Source organism: Leucopleurus acutus (genome assembly GCF_964270905.1).
Source record: "Leucopleurus acutus genome assembly, chromosome: 9".
Lineage (NCBI taxonomy): Eukaryota > Metazoa > Chordata > Mammalia > Artiodactyla > Delphinidae > Leucopleurus > Leucopleurus acutus.
Window position 1 is genome coordinate 4,021,790 of NC_139144.1, and position 16,805 is coordinate 4,038,594.

General features: G+C 46.0%; 1 protein-coding gene across 1 annotated transcript in view; it reads left to right on the top strand.

Annotated features, from left to right (window-relative positions):
* ABCA13 (ATP binding cassette subfamily A member 13) overlaps positions 1-16,805 on the top strand; it is a gene marked incomplete at both ends in the record, with an annotated part of 307,539 nt that overhangs the window by 209,499 nt on the left and 81,235 nt on the right. Inside the window, 10 exon segments of the mRNA XM_082846245.1 lie at positions 539-618; positions 621-715; positions 1,645-1,760; positions 5,618-5,651; positions 5,655-5,774; positions 8,404-8,487; positions 8,489-8,658; positions 13,201-13,331; positions 13,334-13,365; positions 15,672-15,781. Coding sequence (XP_082702371.1) covers positions 539-618; positions 621-715; positions 1,645-1,760; positions 5,618-5,651; positions 5,655-5,774; positions 8,404-8,487; positions 8,489-8,658; positions 13,201-13,331; positions 13,334-13,365; positions 15,672-15,781 — 972 coding nt within the window.

Consider the following 16,805-nt stretch of genomic DNA (forward strand, 5'->3'; position numbering starts at 1 on the left):
TTTTCTATGCAAAGCCTATAAAGTGAAAGTAAAGAATGTGTTATATAATTTATATAAATATAAATCTATAAATGGAAGTTAAATCTATGTTGAAAAATAAACTTTAAGAAGTGAAGGGAGAAACAGAAAAATATTTGCTACACATCTGACTGCAGCTAATTTTCTTGACATCGTGAAACCTTCTTATAAGTCAGTAGAGAAAGGATGCCTGATCTATTTTGTTCAACATTTTTTCAAAGTGAATGAAAGATTCTTTTTTTAGACTTTATTGAAGTATAGTTGATTTACAATGTTGTGTTAATTTCTGCTGTACAGCAAAGTGACTAAGTTACACATATACATATTCTTTTTCATATTCTTTTCCATTTTGGTTTATCACAGGATATTGAATGTAGTTCCCTGTGCTCTACAGTAGGACCCTGTTGTTTATCCATCCTGTATATAATAGTTTGCATCTAATTAATGGTTCCGGCCGTTGGGACCCTCATCACTGACAGGTCCCCGCCAGCCTCTGATGGCCGTTCTGCTCTGCCTGCAGCCTGGAGAGCTTCCGCCAGTGCGGCATCACCCTGGGCATCATGCTTGGATTCTCCATCCTGTTCGCGTCCACCAGCAGCTCCGTGTGCGGGACAGGGTGACTGGGGCCACAAGGCTGCAGCACATGAGCGGCCTTGGCTACAGGACCTACTGGCTCATGATCTTCCTGTGTGACATGGTAAGACTCGGGGCCATGTCCCTCTGTGTCCCTGCACCCGGGGGACATGTGTGTGCACAGACCTGTGTGTGGGGGGGTGTGTGGCCGCCCCACGTGATCCACAGAAGCAGGGCGGTTTCCTGGACGTGTGTCTGAGGTCTTGGGGACAAAGCCATGAACAAAGCAGAGAGGGTCTCCGTCTTGAGGAACCTGTGTCCTTATGAGTGGGAGCAGAAAACAAATAACCAAGTAAAAATAAATAAATACACAAGGTGCAATTGGCTCGTGACTAGGTTTATCAAGAGAATGGAAGAGGGTCATGGGATCGAGGGTGACTTCAGAGCAAAGCTGGGGAGGGGCCCTGCAGCCAGAGAAGGGGGGCTGGCGAGCAAGCCCCCAGGGGAGGCCAGGGTTTGTCAACCCGCGGTGGGAGGTGCTGGCTGCCGGGCGGGGGGTCTGCCCTTGGTTCTGAGTGTGGGAAGAAGCCGTGTGTCCTGGGAGGGGGCTGGATTCCTGCCCCTTCCCCGTGGGAGGTGGGTGTGGGCGACGTGTTAGTGGCCCCCCGGCTTGCGGAGAGGCACAGAGCACAGACATTTATCTAATCGCCTTCTGGAGACTGAAGGCCTGCATCCAGGTGTGGCAGGGCTGGTGCCCCCTGAGGCCTCTGTCCTGGGCACGTGGACAGCCGCCCTCTCTGTGTCCTCACCCTGTGTTCTCACCTCCTCTTTTCACGAGGACAGCAGCCCTGTGGGATCCAAGCCCATCTTAAGGACCTCGTTTAACATGGATCTGGAAGGGGACTCTCCAGGCCCGAGTCTGCTGCTGCAGACCGTGTGCCGGGCCACACAGGACACAGACCTAAGCTGGAGCTGACCTGAGAGCCGGAGGGTCAGGAGATGGTGGTATACAAGCCCCTGACGTAACAGGCCCTCTTCCCTTGATTTTCTCAGCTCTTTTACTTGGTTTCTGTCTGCCTGTGTGTCGCTGTGCTCCTTGCCTTCCAGTTAACGGCTTTCACTTTCCGGGAGAACCTGGCAGCCACGGCCCTCCTGCTGGCACCTTTTGGGTATGTGATGAGAAGCGCAGCTGCAGAATTATGGTGTGTTTTCTGAAGGACAGAACCCCCTGGGGCGGCTTTGAGCCTGCTGTCGGCTTCATGGTTTTCTCTCTTTCCAAGCAATTATGCTGCTTCTTCCGACCAGCCTGAGCAGGACGTCCGGGGCCCCTGCTCGGGGGGTGGGTGATGGCAGCGGCTTCGGTTCCAGCTCAGTGTCCGTTACTCATTCAGCTCTAAAACTGTCCTCAGGGAGCCCGTGAAGCTCTATGTCTGCTGTAGTTTTCTCTCTCCTGACATTAGTAGTTTGGAAATGTTTTGTGTAACTTCTATCACTTTTTCTTTTCTCACAGGAAAAGTAGCAAAGCCAGAAAAGTCATTTTACAAATTTCTCGTTTGAACACACTAATAAGGATCGTTGCTAGCAGTCCCCAGATCATACCTGCCGGGTATCAGGAATGCATGTCATCCTCTTTTACAGGTCATGCATATTTGGCTATAGATCTAGGCTAGGTATGTGAGAGATACTTGCTAATAGTAGGGAAAATAATGAAAGTGCTGATTTATTTTAATTTAAGGCTAATATATATATTTTAAACAGAGCATTCTGCTTTTTTCTAAGCCAAAGATTACAAGTAAAATGATTTTTACATAGATGACAGTTGTATCAGTGATCCAGACTTATTCAAAGCATCTAATTAGGGACAAATTATATCATTATTGGATAAATAGATACATGGATGGGTGGATGGATAGATGGGGCGCAAAGAGAGAGACAGAGAAACCTTTTTAGGAATACGGACATTGCCACTAACTCTGTGACCTTGGAAGTGTTCATTTCTCTCTCTAAGCCTCACTTTCTTCCGTGTAGAATACAATTCTGTTGCTGTGAAAAGGATTTTAGGTCATTCAGATAAACCTCCCCTACAGTGGCCGTCAAGGGTTCCCATTAAATTACTTTTAGTTGTTATTGTTACTATAAGAATTATTTAATATTTAGAGGATATTATGTTGTAAGCTCTAAAGCATGCCTATAGCAGAGACATGCTTTCTATACTCAGCTGGATGTAACAATCTACATACGTGGGCTCCTGGTTCTAAAGAAATGATTTGATTTCAGTTTGTTGATCCGTTGAATGCATAGTGTGGTCATGTTTCCTTAGAGTGTGAGCAAAATATGTTTTGCTGTAAATTATTTTTGAACTTTAGAGAGCAGATTTCAAAAATTAAGGTGAAACTCAGACAAAGTCACATGGTGAGACGCTGTTACAAAAAACGTGTTTTTAGGAATTTTCCTTAACCTTGTTTTGCTTGTTTGCTTTGCTTCCTTTAAGAATCTGAATTAAGCTAGAATTCTGTCCACATTCATGATTACAGCACTTTTCAAACAAGTTCAGGGGACTCACAGGTCTCTCGAGTTACATTCATGGCCCAACATGGTGGCCACCTCAGGTGGAGGGGTCTTAGGTGAGAGGGGCCCAGAGGACCTGGAAAGGTGCCCCAGGCCGGTTCCAGTGGACGAGAGCAAGGGGGCTGCCAACCGGACTCTCAGGGTGACCCCCCAGGGGCTAGTTTAGGTTTAAAGGGTGGTCCTTCCCCCACTGGAGGCCAGGCCTGCACACAACCTGACACGGTGACCCCCCAGCAAGAGGAGGGGCCCTTGGGGCCCCAGTGGACGAGAGTGCCAGCTCGCAATCCTGTCCCCACGAGGAGCCCAGAACCATCGCAGAAAGGCTGCATCCCAGAATAAGCTGAGACCAAGAACATGGTCAGGCATTAAATGGGGCTGTTTGTCTGGAATCTGGAAAAATTGGGGAATGTGTAAATGAATAGACTCTCACAAGACATAATAGGACCAAGTGCCCAGTTACAATTTTCCTTTATCTTTTCTTTTTTTTCTTTCTCTCTGTGGAGGAAAATTTGATATTCAAGCTGGAAAGGGAGGAGAATTCACATCAAAAGAGAAAAAAATAACACCTGAAAATCTCAGACAGAAAAGAGAATCTGGCTTATATAGAAAATGGAAACCTTAACCGCATACTTGGTGAACATTTAGTACTAAAGGATTATGAAGACGAGGTCACAGAATCCTGGTCCATGTCTGGAAAATCCTGCAATGTGGAGGTGGGACCGGTTTCAGAGGGAGGAAAACCCCATAAACGGTAGAGTAGTTATGAGCGGGCTGCCACCCTCCAGGGTTAATCGTTAAAATGATATCATACTTTAGTAAAAGAACGGCGGTTGCTTGAAGCTACCGTATGTTTTACCAAAAAATAAATTATGCACTTTAAGCCAATTTAATTCTTTCCTTGAAAAGAAAAAAGCAGGACGACTGGAGCCACCAATATGTTTATTTGAACCAAGCATTGATATTTAAGAGCAGTTGCATTTAATGCAACTCTCTACCTTGTATGCTCGAGAACCGTTTTCTTCACGCCTGAATTATGAAGCAGACTGCTGTTGACAACTGTATGATTTTATGTATACTATTACATATATATATATATATATATATATATATATATGCTATTTTCTGAAATACGAGGGTAAAAGATACGAGGTAAAAGATACGAGGGTGTATCTTTTGACCCAGGGACGAATACCATAGATTTCATGTGGAAAAGGAACTATACTCAAATCAAAAGCTATCTTGAGGGCCTAGCGTCATTTTGAAGTCTCATGCTTTTCAGAGCTAGTTAACGTATTAAGGAAACCTCAGGCATTTAGAAGCTACCAAGGTATTTCAAGTGAAACCACTAAATCAGCCTGAGAAAATGGTGACAGGTTTGCACTGAGTGTGCAGAGAGCACATGGGAGCACGCAGGGTCTTCAGAGAAAGGTCGTGACTTAAAGTCAGTGACTTCAGCTGTTTCATACATTCTGTCAATAAGGCAGACCGTATTCATAAATGTGTACATATATCATCATGGTTCTTATAACGACCTAATATATTTTCAATTGATAAATTTTGTTGACTGTTCCTTTCCATGGAAATGGGAAGAATGCTGCATGAAAGAATAAAAATAAAGACAGTGAAGTAAGTGACTCTTCTGCCGGTACTTGCGGCTTCCTTCCCTGGGGCGGAGCAGGGTGGGGGTCACAGAGGAGCCTGAGGTGAGTCGGCCGCGAATGAGCCCTGGCTCTGTGCTCTGGAGAAGGAAGAAGGAAGAGGTGTTTTCTTTAGAGGACAATTTTGGGTGTCTTCTTAGAGCGTGACGTCATCTGAAACTTCCGGGGGCCGCTTCGCGGGTCCAGCCCTCACGCCCCGGCTTCGGGCTCACACACAAATCACTCCGCTTTCAGCTCCTGCTTCTCAGCCGTGGGTCCGTGGTCAGGTATCTTAGCCGCGTCCACCCCGTGTCCTATCTGTGAAATGGGGCTGTGGCACCCGCCTTCAGGGCTGTAGGATCAGGGAACACCCTGGAGGCATACGGCATGGAGCCTACGCACGGGGAACCCCAGAAAGGAAGCTTTCCAGTTCTATGTTATGTCCTCTTTTAATATAGAGCTTCCCACCCTTGGTAGCTTTAGTGATTTAATCTTCTCTGAAAAACAGGTGTATCCCTGCTCTGCTGAGAAGGTGTGAGCAGAAAGGGAGGCCAGGCCTGACCTGTGCGGGAGGGGACACTGGGGCTTTCTCCAGGTCGCACGTCCTAGCCCGGGTTGGACCCTGCCCAGGGCTCTGCCCATATATTACGGAAAATGTGCTTTGTCTTTAGAAAACAACTGCCGGATTTATTAAGTAAAAATTGCTCCTGTTCACTGAGGGAGGAAAAATAACCAGGCCAGCAAAATCTCATCTTTAAATCAGTCTGTATAGAAGTAAGTGTTACAGGACAAGGAACACGACTTTTCACTTGACATTTCAGATGCGCGACTGTTCCGTGGATGTATTTCATCTCCTGAATCTTCTTCAGTTCGGACGTGGCTTTCATCTCCTACATCTCCCTGAACTTCCTCCTCGGCCTCTGCACCATGCTGATGACCGTCACGCCCTGGCTGTTGGCCTTTGTCTCCAAGGCTCAGGTTAGTGACCTCCCACAGGCTCTGGGACTAACGCCTAGACTACCGTTGCTTTTCCAGCTGGAGCTCAGCGCAGATGTGCTGGTATCCACTGTCTTTACCTCCAGAAAGAGACACTGACTCTGCTTCGCAGAAACCCCTGTGCCTTGATAAGCCCAGAGCCAGGCTGGCAGCAGTGGGCACAAGATGAGCAATTGGTGCACCCGCTTTGTGAGTGGAGGGTAGGCTGAGCCGCGCGTTCACAGCGCATCCCTGTTTGCGGGTGAATTGCCAATCCATGGTTGGAAGAGTGGCTGTGTGTGTGGAGCGTGTCCTGTGCTGGCGTCAGGGGCGCAGGGGTCAGACATTCCTCTCTTTGGGGTCAGCTGCTCCGGTGTGGGATTGGCCCCCGTGCAGACCACACTGTCAGGCCACAACAGGTCTGGATTGTCCGGGCGATTCTGCCCTCTGAGCCCCGGGGCATGTTTAGATTTGCTGCTTTCAGGGTGTTGGAGCAGAGGTCTCCAAGAGACTGGACTCCTAGTCGAGGACCATCACTCCTGGTGAGGAAGTACCTGTCTCAGGGAACCCCTCCAGCAGGCCGTTTGCATCGGGAGGCCCCTTTTGGGTGTCATCCCAGCAGGCGTCGAGGTCCAGTGGAAACCAGCTCTGCTGACACCCCGCTCTTGTCCTTCCATGCTCCTCCCCGTGAGGCCTGCTGGGGTCGTGTCTGCTTTAACTCATCTTCCGTCTTGCTCAGCCTCCCCTGAGCTGCCTGTGGGAATGAATTTCATAGTCTGCACCCTCCTCTGCCCCGGATTTCCATACATTTCTTTCCTGCTTTCTTTCTTGGCTCTGACCACACAGGTCTCTCCTGACCCCTGCTGTCCATGTGGATGCCGTTCCTCTCTACTCCTGGGGCTGGATCGACTCAGGGGCTGAGGAAACAGCCTGGGAAAGGCCCAGTTCTGGAGGATGGGCTGCTGGTCGGTGTCTGGCGAGTCCGGGACTGAGGCCTGTTCCATCGGGACGGGCTCCCTTCCTGGTGCCTGGACGCGCCGGGACTCGGTCAGCTCTGCAGCAACGGCTCATCTTGTTTGCTGCTGTTGTGCCTCACGTTTGTACAGAAGCAGTGAGCTCTGTAAACATTCATTATGCATCCAGTGAAACAACTTATTCTGGTGACTTTTATAGATCTATTATTGACACTAATCTGTATTAGTGTATTTAGCCTTTAAGTAGCAGCTAGCAGAATGAGTCACTGGCTTTAGCTTGAGGAGAACATTGAAATTGGAGGAGGCAGAACAGGGCTTCCCTCGTCCCCATCAGAGCTCAGATATGACGTGGATCCTGGTCATGAACTAAAGGGGGAGGAAGACAGACTCGAGGGGGACAATCCCCGCCCCAGGGGACGGGTCACACACAGAAGAGAAGGGTCAGGAATCTTGAGATTCTAGGCTAAGGTGAGTGGGAGGCTTTCCCTCCTGTTATAAGTAGCGTCACTCACCTGGAGAGAAATCAGCAAGCAGGAAGTTGTTTGCAAAAAAATGGGTCAAACTCAATTGTTAACAGATAATAAAAGGCATTTCATTGCTGTTACTAAGGTCTTTCTTTTCCTTTGCTCTTTATTTTGATACAGTTTGCTTAAAAAACTCAACGTGATAAATGGGTGATTTCAAATATTCCTTTGTAAGTTCGAGGGGCAATATATTCTTATGAAATCACGGAATAAGACAAGAAAGGTGACTAGATTTTCAGTTCAGTATCAAATGGCAGTGTAAGTGGTATTAACCATTGTGTATACAAACGACAACATTAATATGAGCATTTTACTTTTTACCAAATCACAGTTTCTACGCTGATGTGTACAGAAAAGGCATTTTGGGTTCCAACTCAGGATGTGGAGCATCTCTCTCTCCCACCGCTGAGGCTGTCTTTTGATGGGAGGGCGATGTAGGTAGATGAAAAACTCATAGTTTCAGTAATTTATTTCTCTACTTGATCAGTCCCACATACTGTGAATTAGACACTCATAAATTGCTGTTCCGTGAATTTGGGTAGCCATGCCCATCACACGTGTAGATTATTTGCTGAGTGTCATGCGTTAGAACAGCTTTGTTCACATGGGAATAGACACCAGTGTGAATCCCTTACAGTCAGGTCTGAGTCCTCATTATTAATTGTTTCCTGAACTGTAAGATCCTGACTTAAAAGCTGTAATAGTCTCCTATTTCCACCTTATAACTAGGAAGACAAAAATCTTTCATGTCGTACATTATTTGATCCAGGGACATAGTTTTATGAAAAGTGAGATTAATACATTCCTTTAGGACTGGATGAAATCTGTAAATAGTGGTAGTCAGTGAAGACCAGAACTAAGGGAAAATTAAATGAACCTTTCATGGTTTTCCCATGTCTATATGCAGAAGACAATAAACTGTAATATAATGACAATACATACCCCTAAAAGTCTTCATTGAATTTTCTATTGTCTCCAGATCACACTAGATGAGACTACTCATTGTGAACAGCTGTAAATTTGCGTGATAAGGGAGAACTGGACATTACTGAGTATGAGATATATAACTGGCGGTTTTATAATCTTTCTCTACAAAGAGCTCTTAATTTGCTTTCTCTTTCTTTCATTGTACAGAATTTGCAGAACATCTGCGACGTCCTCAAGTGGGTCTTCACTATTTTCCCTCAATTCTGCCTGGGTCAAGGGCTGATAGAACTCTTGTTACAATCAGATCAGATACAACCTGACCCACAACTTCGGCCTCGATTTGTACATGAGCCTCTTCGAGATGAGCTTCCTGGGCTGGATCTTTGTGCAGCTGGCGGTACAAGGGATGGTCCTTCTCCTCCTGAGGGCCCTGCTGCATGGGGACCTCTGGCAGTGGCCCAGGTATGTCCCTCGGGGCCCGTCCTTGATGGCAATGCCAGCCTGGAGGCTGCAAGACAAGAAACGTTCTGATCAGTGTCATACACACTTCTGCTAGTTAGGATTTTATGGGGTTTTTTGTTTGCTTTGTTTTTGTTTATTTGTTTTTTTATTAGTGAATGAACGACATTAGGAAGGAGAATGTCAAGAGCAAGGTGAGATAATCGATCCAGTTTTTCAATTGCCTCAATGAATTTTCTCCTTTAGTATTGCTCAGTTTTCCTCTTATTTTGATTGTAGCATCTAAGGTGAATTTGGTTGATGCCATAATATAATTTACTTTTATGGTGAAATAGCATCAACTCCTAAAAGCAGGAATGTATGGAGATCCAGTGCCGATAATCACTTACCCTGTTGCTACTACTGCTTATCATGTTCTTCTTATTGACTTAATATTATTTAATTAATGATGCTAATAACGTTCTCCTGTTTTTTAGCTGAGGATGAAAGCCCAAGGGGTATACGTGCGTGTGTGGGCTGACCATACGCATCTGCGTGTACCTGTGCCACACAGCATCCTTACACCCACCTCCCTGTATCCTCGATAGGGTTTCAGGTGGTTTTGCAAGGAGATCTGAAGTACTGTCAGATAATGCATTTTAAATATTAAGAAAGGAATGTGTTTCCTGTGTAGGGTCCACAATGCATGTCTCTCCCTCCGTAATGCTTGTGGCCTGAATCTGTCGACTTGCTCTTTCCAAGAAAGGGATCCTTTCTGGAGAAATCACTAATTAGGACCATATCACAGGAGAACTTATTAAAGATTATAGACACACTGTTAGCATTTTGTGGTGATTTCCTTATAGGATTTCCCTGTCTCAGTCACTTCATCGACGTACCTCCTTTATAACCCCTTTAATCTGCTCAAGTGGAGAACCATTTTGAATACACATCACAAAGCTCTAGAATTGGCCACAATCCCTCTGGAATCTGTAGATTTCCAATACTGACTGCATTTGAAATAGAATTCTGAGTGCCTTTCAAGCGTAATTGGTTCAGTAATTGGCCCTCACTAGTTTGATCTGTTGTGAACCCTGTTCTGTAGAATCCCCTCCGGCAGATTTCAGGGTGTCCCGTCCTCCTGCAGCACTGAAAGATCTTTCTTTCAAGACTTCTGGTATTACCTTTACTTGGTAAAGTATAAGTGAAACCATGTTTTAGGATAACGTCCTCAGGGCTTCCCTGGTGGCGCAGTGGTTAAGAATCTGCCTGTCACAGGGGACACGGGTTCGAGCCCTGGTCCGGGAAGATCCCACATGCCGCGGAGCAACTAAGCCCGTGCACCACAACTACTGAGCCTGCGCTCTAGAGCCTGTGAGTCACGACTACTGACCCGGCGTGCCACAACTACTGAAGCCCATGCGCCTAGAGCCTGTGCTCTGCAACAAGAGAAGCCACTGTAACGAGAGGCCTGCGTGCTGCAATGAGGAGTGGCGCCTGCTCGCAGCAACTAGAGAAAGCCCGCGTGCAGCAATGAAGACCCAACACAGCCAAAAATCAATCAATAAAATAAATAAATTTATTTAAAAAAGAATAACATCTTTGTTATTCACAGTAAATAGTCAATATTTGTTGTTCTTTGTCAATGTGAAGGTTACAGAGTCCGGAAATTTAATGTAATTTGGACATTAGTTGCCTATCACTCCTTTATGGACAACTGTCACAATAATGATCTGACCAAATTCATGTGTTTTTAAAATCCAGACCTAACCAGGTCACTAATCATTGGCTGAAAGATAGGTCCACGGTTCTCAGCCAGGCCCCTCCAGTCCAGCCCCTCACACCCAGGGATGCTGCATGGGGTGTCCCCTCTGCCCCCACCCCTGATGTTGGCGTCTGGTCCCCTGCCTGGGCTGGTCCTTTGCCAGGACTGACTGCCCCGCCTCCAGGACCCTCCTCGTGCCCCTCCCGTCTCCCAGGCCAGGCTTGACATCCTCCCCGTGTTTCCAGTAGAGCCTGTTTTCTCCATCAGGGCCGTCTGTGTTTTGTTGTTGTTGTTGTTTTTCTTTTTTTAAAATTTTTATTGGAGTGTAGTTGATTTACAATGTTGTGTTAGTTTCAGGTGTACAGCAAAGTGAATCAGTTTTACATATACATGTATCCACTCTTTTTTAGATTTTTTTCCCCATATAGGTCATTATGGAGTACTGAGTAGAGTTCCCTGTGTTCTACAGTAGGTCCTTATTAGTATCTATTTTATATATAGTAATGTGTATATGTCAGTCCCAATCTCCCAATTTATCCCGCTCCCCCTTACCCCCCAGTAATCATAAATTTGTTTCCTACATCTGTGACTTTATTTCAGTTTTGTAGGTAAGTTCATTTGTAGCCTCTTTTTAGATTGCACATATAAGCAATATCATATGGTATTTGTCTCTGTCTGACTTACGTCACTCAGTATGAGAACCTCTGGGTCCATCCATGTTGCTGCAAATGACATTATTTCAACACAGTGCCATTTGTGCCAGTGTTGTTTCACAGCGTTTGTCTGTTACTCTCCTCTGCTTGACTCTGCGTTCCTTCACGCAGGAACTGTTTTACACTGTCGCAGTCAAATCATGGAAAGAATAGGAAGACCCTGCCCTCTACATCTACACAGATGCTTCCTGTGTCCCCTCCCAAGCGGCGTGTCCCCCACCTGCCCGGGTGCCCTTCCCTGCCCGGCACCTGTCCCCGTCCTGCAGTCCTGCTGCCGCCGGTGTTGTCTGCTCAGATCTGGGTCTCCATCAGAACCTGAGCTCCGGCCACACCCGAGTCAGGTTGGGTGGGCTTTGGGGGGTTCCTGTTTGTTCTCTCTCTGGTCTGGGGCTGGACTCTGCTCTCTGTACCCCAGGCCCTGGTTGGGTCTGAGGAGCCACACAGCCCAGGGCAGCGTCTCCCTTCAGATACATCAGCTGAATCCCTGCAAAGTCCTGCTACACCAGTGCCTGTCAGGATCCTTCCTTTGTAACGCAGATGCCATTTTTCATGATCGGCAGTTGGAAGACAGCCAAGTGGCCCACTTCTGAGCGCTGGGGGATGAACTGCATGTGTGTTGCTGAGAGGAGGCTGACAAGCAGTGACCTTGCTCAGTGCCCCCCATCCATCAGAGCCACTCGAGATGTAACCAGTAGGCATCTGCACCGGAACCCTGGGGGCAGACGCCCTCTGGGGACAAGACCAGGGAGCAGGTGTAAAGCTTCCCAGGTGATGCTAATGAGGAGAATTAACTGATGCAGCACGGAAACAGGGAGGGGTTAGATGGCACCACGTCCTGGTACAGGGAGAGACGACCTCTGGACAGCCAGGCCAGGCTGAAGGGCCAGGACGCACCCTCCCCTGGGAAAGGGGGGACAACAGTCAGCAAGAAAAGTGTACAACTCAGTGGATCTCCATAAACTGAGCACACCTGTGTTCCCTTCTCCCAGACAGGAGCAAGAGCCGCTCAGAAGCCCTCCACAGTCCCCTGCGGGTCATCCCCACTCTGCAGATAAGCGCTGCTATTTTTATCACCACTGATTCCTTTCTCATGCTTTTGAATATTATGTAAATTATACCATATAACACATACTCCTGAGTAGCTATGTTTTCTCATCATCTACGTTGGGTCTTGAAAAATTATATGTTTTTCCAGTGGTGATTGCAGGTATGGAAAAAATAATATAGGGAAAGGAGCTGGGGCCACTGGGATCTAGATATGGATATTTTATTTTATTTTTAATACCTTTTAATTTTAAAATAGTTTAAAGCTCACAAGAAATAGCAAGATTAGTACAGACAGAGCCTATGTACGCTCCCAGTGATACTGTGATAATGTAATAATACAGTACGTCACAATGTTACATTGATAAAACTAGGAAATTGATGTCGGTACAATACTGTCTCATTGTCTGTACTCATTTAGTTATTAAAATATGGGCATATTACAGTTTGCAGAAATTGAGATTTACTTGAAAGCTAAAATGCACCAGAAAGAAAATCATAAGGAAGATTGGAAAGTGAGCTAGCTCAGATTTTGAGTCAACAAATCAGAGGTGAAAGTTCACTTTACGTTCATCTGACAGGTGTCTGCTGAGTGCTTGCTGTGCGTCCTTCTACACCATCCAGCACGTGCTATGGAGCCGTAGTGTTTGGGGACTTTTGTGGGTAATCTACTTTACTAAACAGCCTGTTTGCTAAAAGTGGTCAAAGTTGATTTCTTATACCTTTGCGATAAATTACTTGTCCTCTAGCACAAAAGTCTGGCATGACTTTATTGCTCGTAAAATTGAAAAGTAGTTTGAGTTTGGTGTCCATCCACGTCACTGTCTTTTAGGCTGATGTACATTTCCTTTGCGTTAGAGGATGAATGTTGACCCCTGATAGTAACTGGCCAACGGGATGCAGAACTCGGGTGCGTGGGCCAGAGCTGGTACCGCAGACTCTGGGGACCACGTCTGCTGTTCAGATGACCTCTGACCTTTCTCTCCCTCTAGATTCTTCCGGTCCATTTCCCAGGTGTGAATTAACTCTGACTTACCCTCCCAGGGGTCACTCTGCCATTCGAGGCACAGTCACATCTTCCAAGGACGTAGATGTTGAAAAAGAGCAAGTGAGGGTGTTGGAAGGCAGAACTAGTGGAGACATTCTCGTGTTGTACAACCTTAGTAAGAGTTACAGAGGCTTCTTCAAGAGGGCTTACTCAGGGGAGAGGTAAGAAAGCTTCTGTTTGTACCTTTGCAAACCACCGTCACTCTAATTGTCCATCTCTTCATGTTATTCTCAGGATATCTGAAATGGAAACTAAGAGCAGCTTCACATTTCAGGAATCTCTGCAGGGTCTAGGTGGAGAGTCAGTCGACTCTTTCCCTAGTGAAAACTCTGCTGATTGAGCGATGGGGTTTTTTCTGTTTCATAATTTTTAAAATGTAAGTGATCAGTGAGTTTTAATTAGTTTGGCTTATGGGGTGACTCTACTGAGTGCAAATATTTTATAAATCCAATTAATTAAGGAAACCACTTCTAACTCCTGCTTGGACTTCAGTACTCTTTAAGTGGCCAGTTAAGCCCGTCTAGTAATATGCTATTCTGGAAAGGTAGAAACACTCACACACTATAGCCATAGCTCAGAGTTGTTTTTCCATGAATGTCTGTGTCATTAATTCTAGTAGAAATGTTTAATCTGAACTGACAGAAGCCATACAAATTGTTCCCAACATGTGTTTAATGCATAAAGGGAAATCAGTTCTGGAAATGATTACCTTTAATTAACTGTTAAAAAGAAAAAGAGTATCTCGCATTCACATTGTACCAAGCTTCTGAGAGATTCAAAGTATGTTATATCGTTATCTGATTGGTATCCATGCTCTATTTGTGAGCAGATCTGAGGTAAAGAGAAGCCAAGAGATGCGTCTGAATCCATCCAGGGACCTTAGACCCTCACCGAGGTGTGTGGTCAGATGGGACAGAAGTTAAAGAAGTGGTTTGTGCAGTTGTTGGCTACTCAACTCTAAGACTAGCTACATGATTTTTGCCATCTTATGGAAATGTTTTCTTACCCTTGCTTTAAAAAATAAACTTCTGTCTTGCTACTACCTCTCCTTTAGTTTTAAACTAAAGTGTGAGAGAAAAACTTGGAAAACTTCCTATGAGAGATGCTCCAAGTCTCTGAGATGATCCAAGATGCATTTACCTTTGGGTTCTCTTCACTAGGCTGTTAATGAGCATCTGGGTTTAATGACTTAGATGTAAAGTCCTATGCAAGAGCCTGCAGAAGAGACGGGCGGCTAAGATGTGTCCCCGTCCCTCTAGGAATTAATAATCAGGTAGGAAGTGGGAGATAACAAACATACACAGTGTTGCGTAACAGCAGAGCAAGGGTTAAAGGCACAGAGTGAATTGCCTCGGAGCTGTAAGTCCAGAGAGGGGGCCTCGGAGGAGGAACGGGAGCATCGTGGGAGTGGGGAAGGCAGGGGGTGTGCAGAACTTTATGAAAAAGGTGGTTCAGATAAACTTAAGCCTAAGCCAGGAGGGTATATAGAGCTCAGATAGGCTGATGGTTTGTACCTGGGATAGCAGCTCAGGTGTGGTCTGTGACACGAGTGACATGGAACAGGACAGTTCTGCAGCAGGATGGACCCCTATATCAGAGCGTGGGAGAGACCCAGTCAAGGTGGGGGAAGCATGAGTGTTGAAGCAGGTGGCACCTGGAGCTACAAAATAGGGTTCTGTGATAAGCAGGTGGGCTTGGCCAGAAGAAACCCAGAACAGTCTCTTTTCCAGGGTTCAGGGAACCAGGAAGCCAGCTTAGGTCAGGAGACATCGGGAAACAAGTGTTCTGGAAGGAGATCAGGAAGAATGAAAACGTCTCAACTTCCACCACAGAATCCCCAGCTAAGGATATCCAAAGGTTCAAGGTAGAGGCTGGGGCCGTGAAAGAGCGAGGCCATTGTTTCTTCCACAGAATGTAAGACAGAGTGAAGCAGGAGATGTGACGTGGTGCTGAGCGAGAGTATGGGAATAGAGGGCCTTCTTGATTAGTGTCAGCGTTAGGCTACAGTCAGAGTGAGAGGAGAGAGCCAGAGAGACGGAGAGATTCAGAGACAGAGACAGAGACAGAGAGGAAGGCAGGGGAGTAATAATGATAACGATGATGTGACTCCTAAAAAATATTGCGCTTACCAGAGGGACATGGTTGGGGGGCCTGTTGGATGCGCCCTGGACAGGACAGGAAATTTCAGCATAATCTGTGGTAGTTGGCCTTTACTTCTCATCCTCTTGAGTTTTCCAGACGTGAATTTGCTTACTCGTCTGTGAATTAACACTGAAATTACACCACTCAAATGCCACGGTGATTTCAGAAGTACTGCATGAGCTATAAAACGCGTTATACATTTATTTTATGATTGTAAAAGTCTACAAATAACACAAACCAAAAATATCAACTCAGAGTTGGGTGAAAGCAAGTGCTGTTTCCGATATAATTTTGATTTTATGGTTTGTTTGTTTTCTTCTCTCAGTGCTTTCGGCTTCTACAGGTGAACGGAGCTGGGAAAACCACCACATTCAAAATGCTGACCAGGGACCTGCCTCCGAGCTCGGGACACACCATCCTCAGGACTCCCATGGGGTAGGATTTAATCAGATTTAATTGTTTTGCTGCCTGTAGAGATCATCATCAAGGCCAGAGACCCCCAGCCTCCCTTCAGTCCTGTGCACTAAAGTCAGAGGAGATCATTTCCCTCCAATTTACTTTCCAATGACCACTCCTCACAAGGGGGAAAAGAGCCTCCAGATGGGAATGAGATGAACTTGACGTTTCTGGCCAGAGGGTAGAGGAGGTGTTGGCAGAAGCTGCCCAGGGCTGACCCCTTCCAGGGGCGCCGGCTGCTCTGCCCCATGAACCCAGGGGAGCAAGGAGTAGTCAGGGGCTGGTTCTTCTTGCTTTGCCATCTGTTGGAGCTTCAGATGCCCTCCCCCAGTGCAGGGACCAGAAGGGGCATGGTGGTTTCATCGTTTGCCCACCCGGACCTCATCTTTCGGGCAGTACAGCAGTTTTCCAGCTAGTCTTCCAATAGCGTGCCATTCGTGTGCGTCCCAATCCTATCACTGTTCCCAAATCCCGTCCTCTACCCCGCTCTTCTGATTCTCAGTGCTGTGTGATGACGTCCTGGCCTATATCTTTCTGCTCTTCCTACTATAGCGAATTCATTGTAACTTGATAACAGGTTTCAGAAATCTGTCGTTGAACTGACATAAAGAAAGAGACATGCCTTGTGCTACATTCTCTGAAGGTCATGATATAGCCACCAAGTTCTCAGTGCTGGACTTGATTTCACAGTCTGTCTACCTGGGATCCTAGAGTTATTCCTAAGTAGACTTGGAAGTAATTTGCTTGAGATTTTTCTTATATAGGTTCAAATACATTCATAATTGAAAAAAGTTCAAAAATATCATAATCATCCATTAATTAGCTGATTCTTTGCATCAACAGATAGTTTATTGTCCATCTATGGTGTGCCAGGCACCAGGAAGACAGAAATTGTTCCTGTGATCCTAAAACCCAGTGTTAATATTCGTATGTCTCCTACTAGTTTAATTTAAACATGCATAGATATCTGTGTGTATATATCTAATTTTATCTATTATCTGCG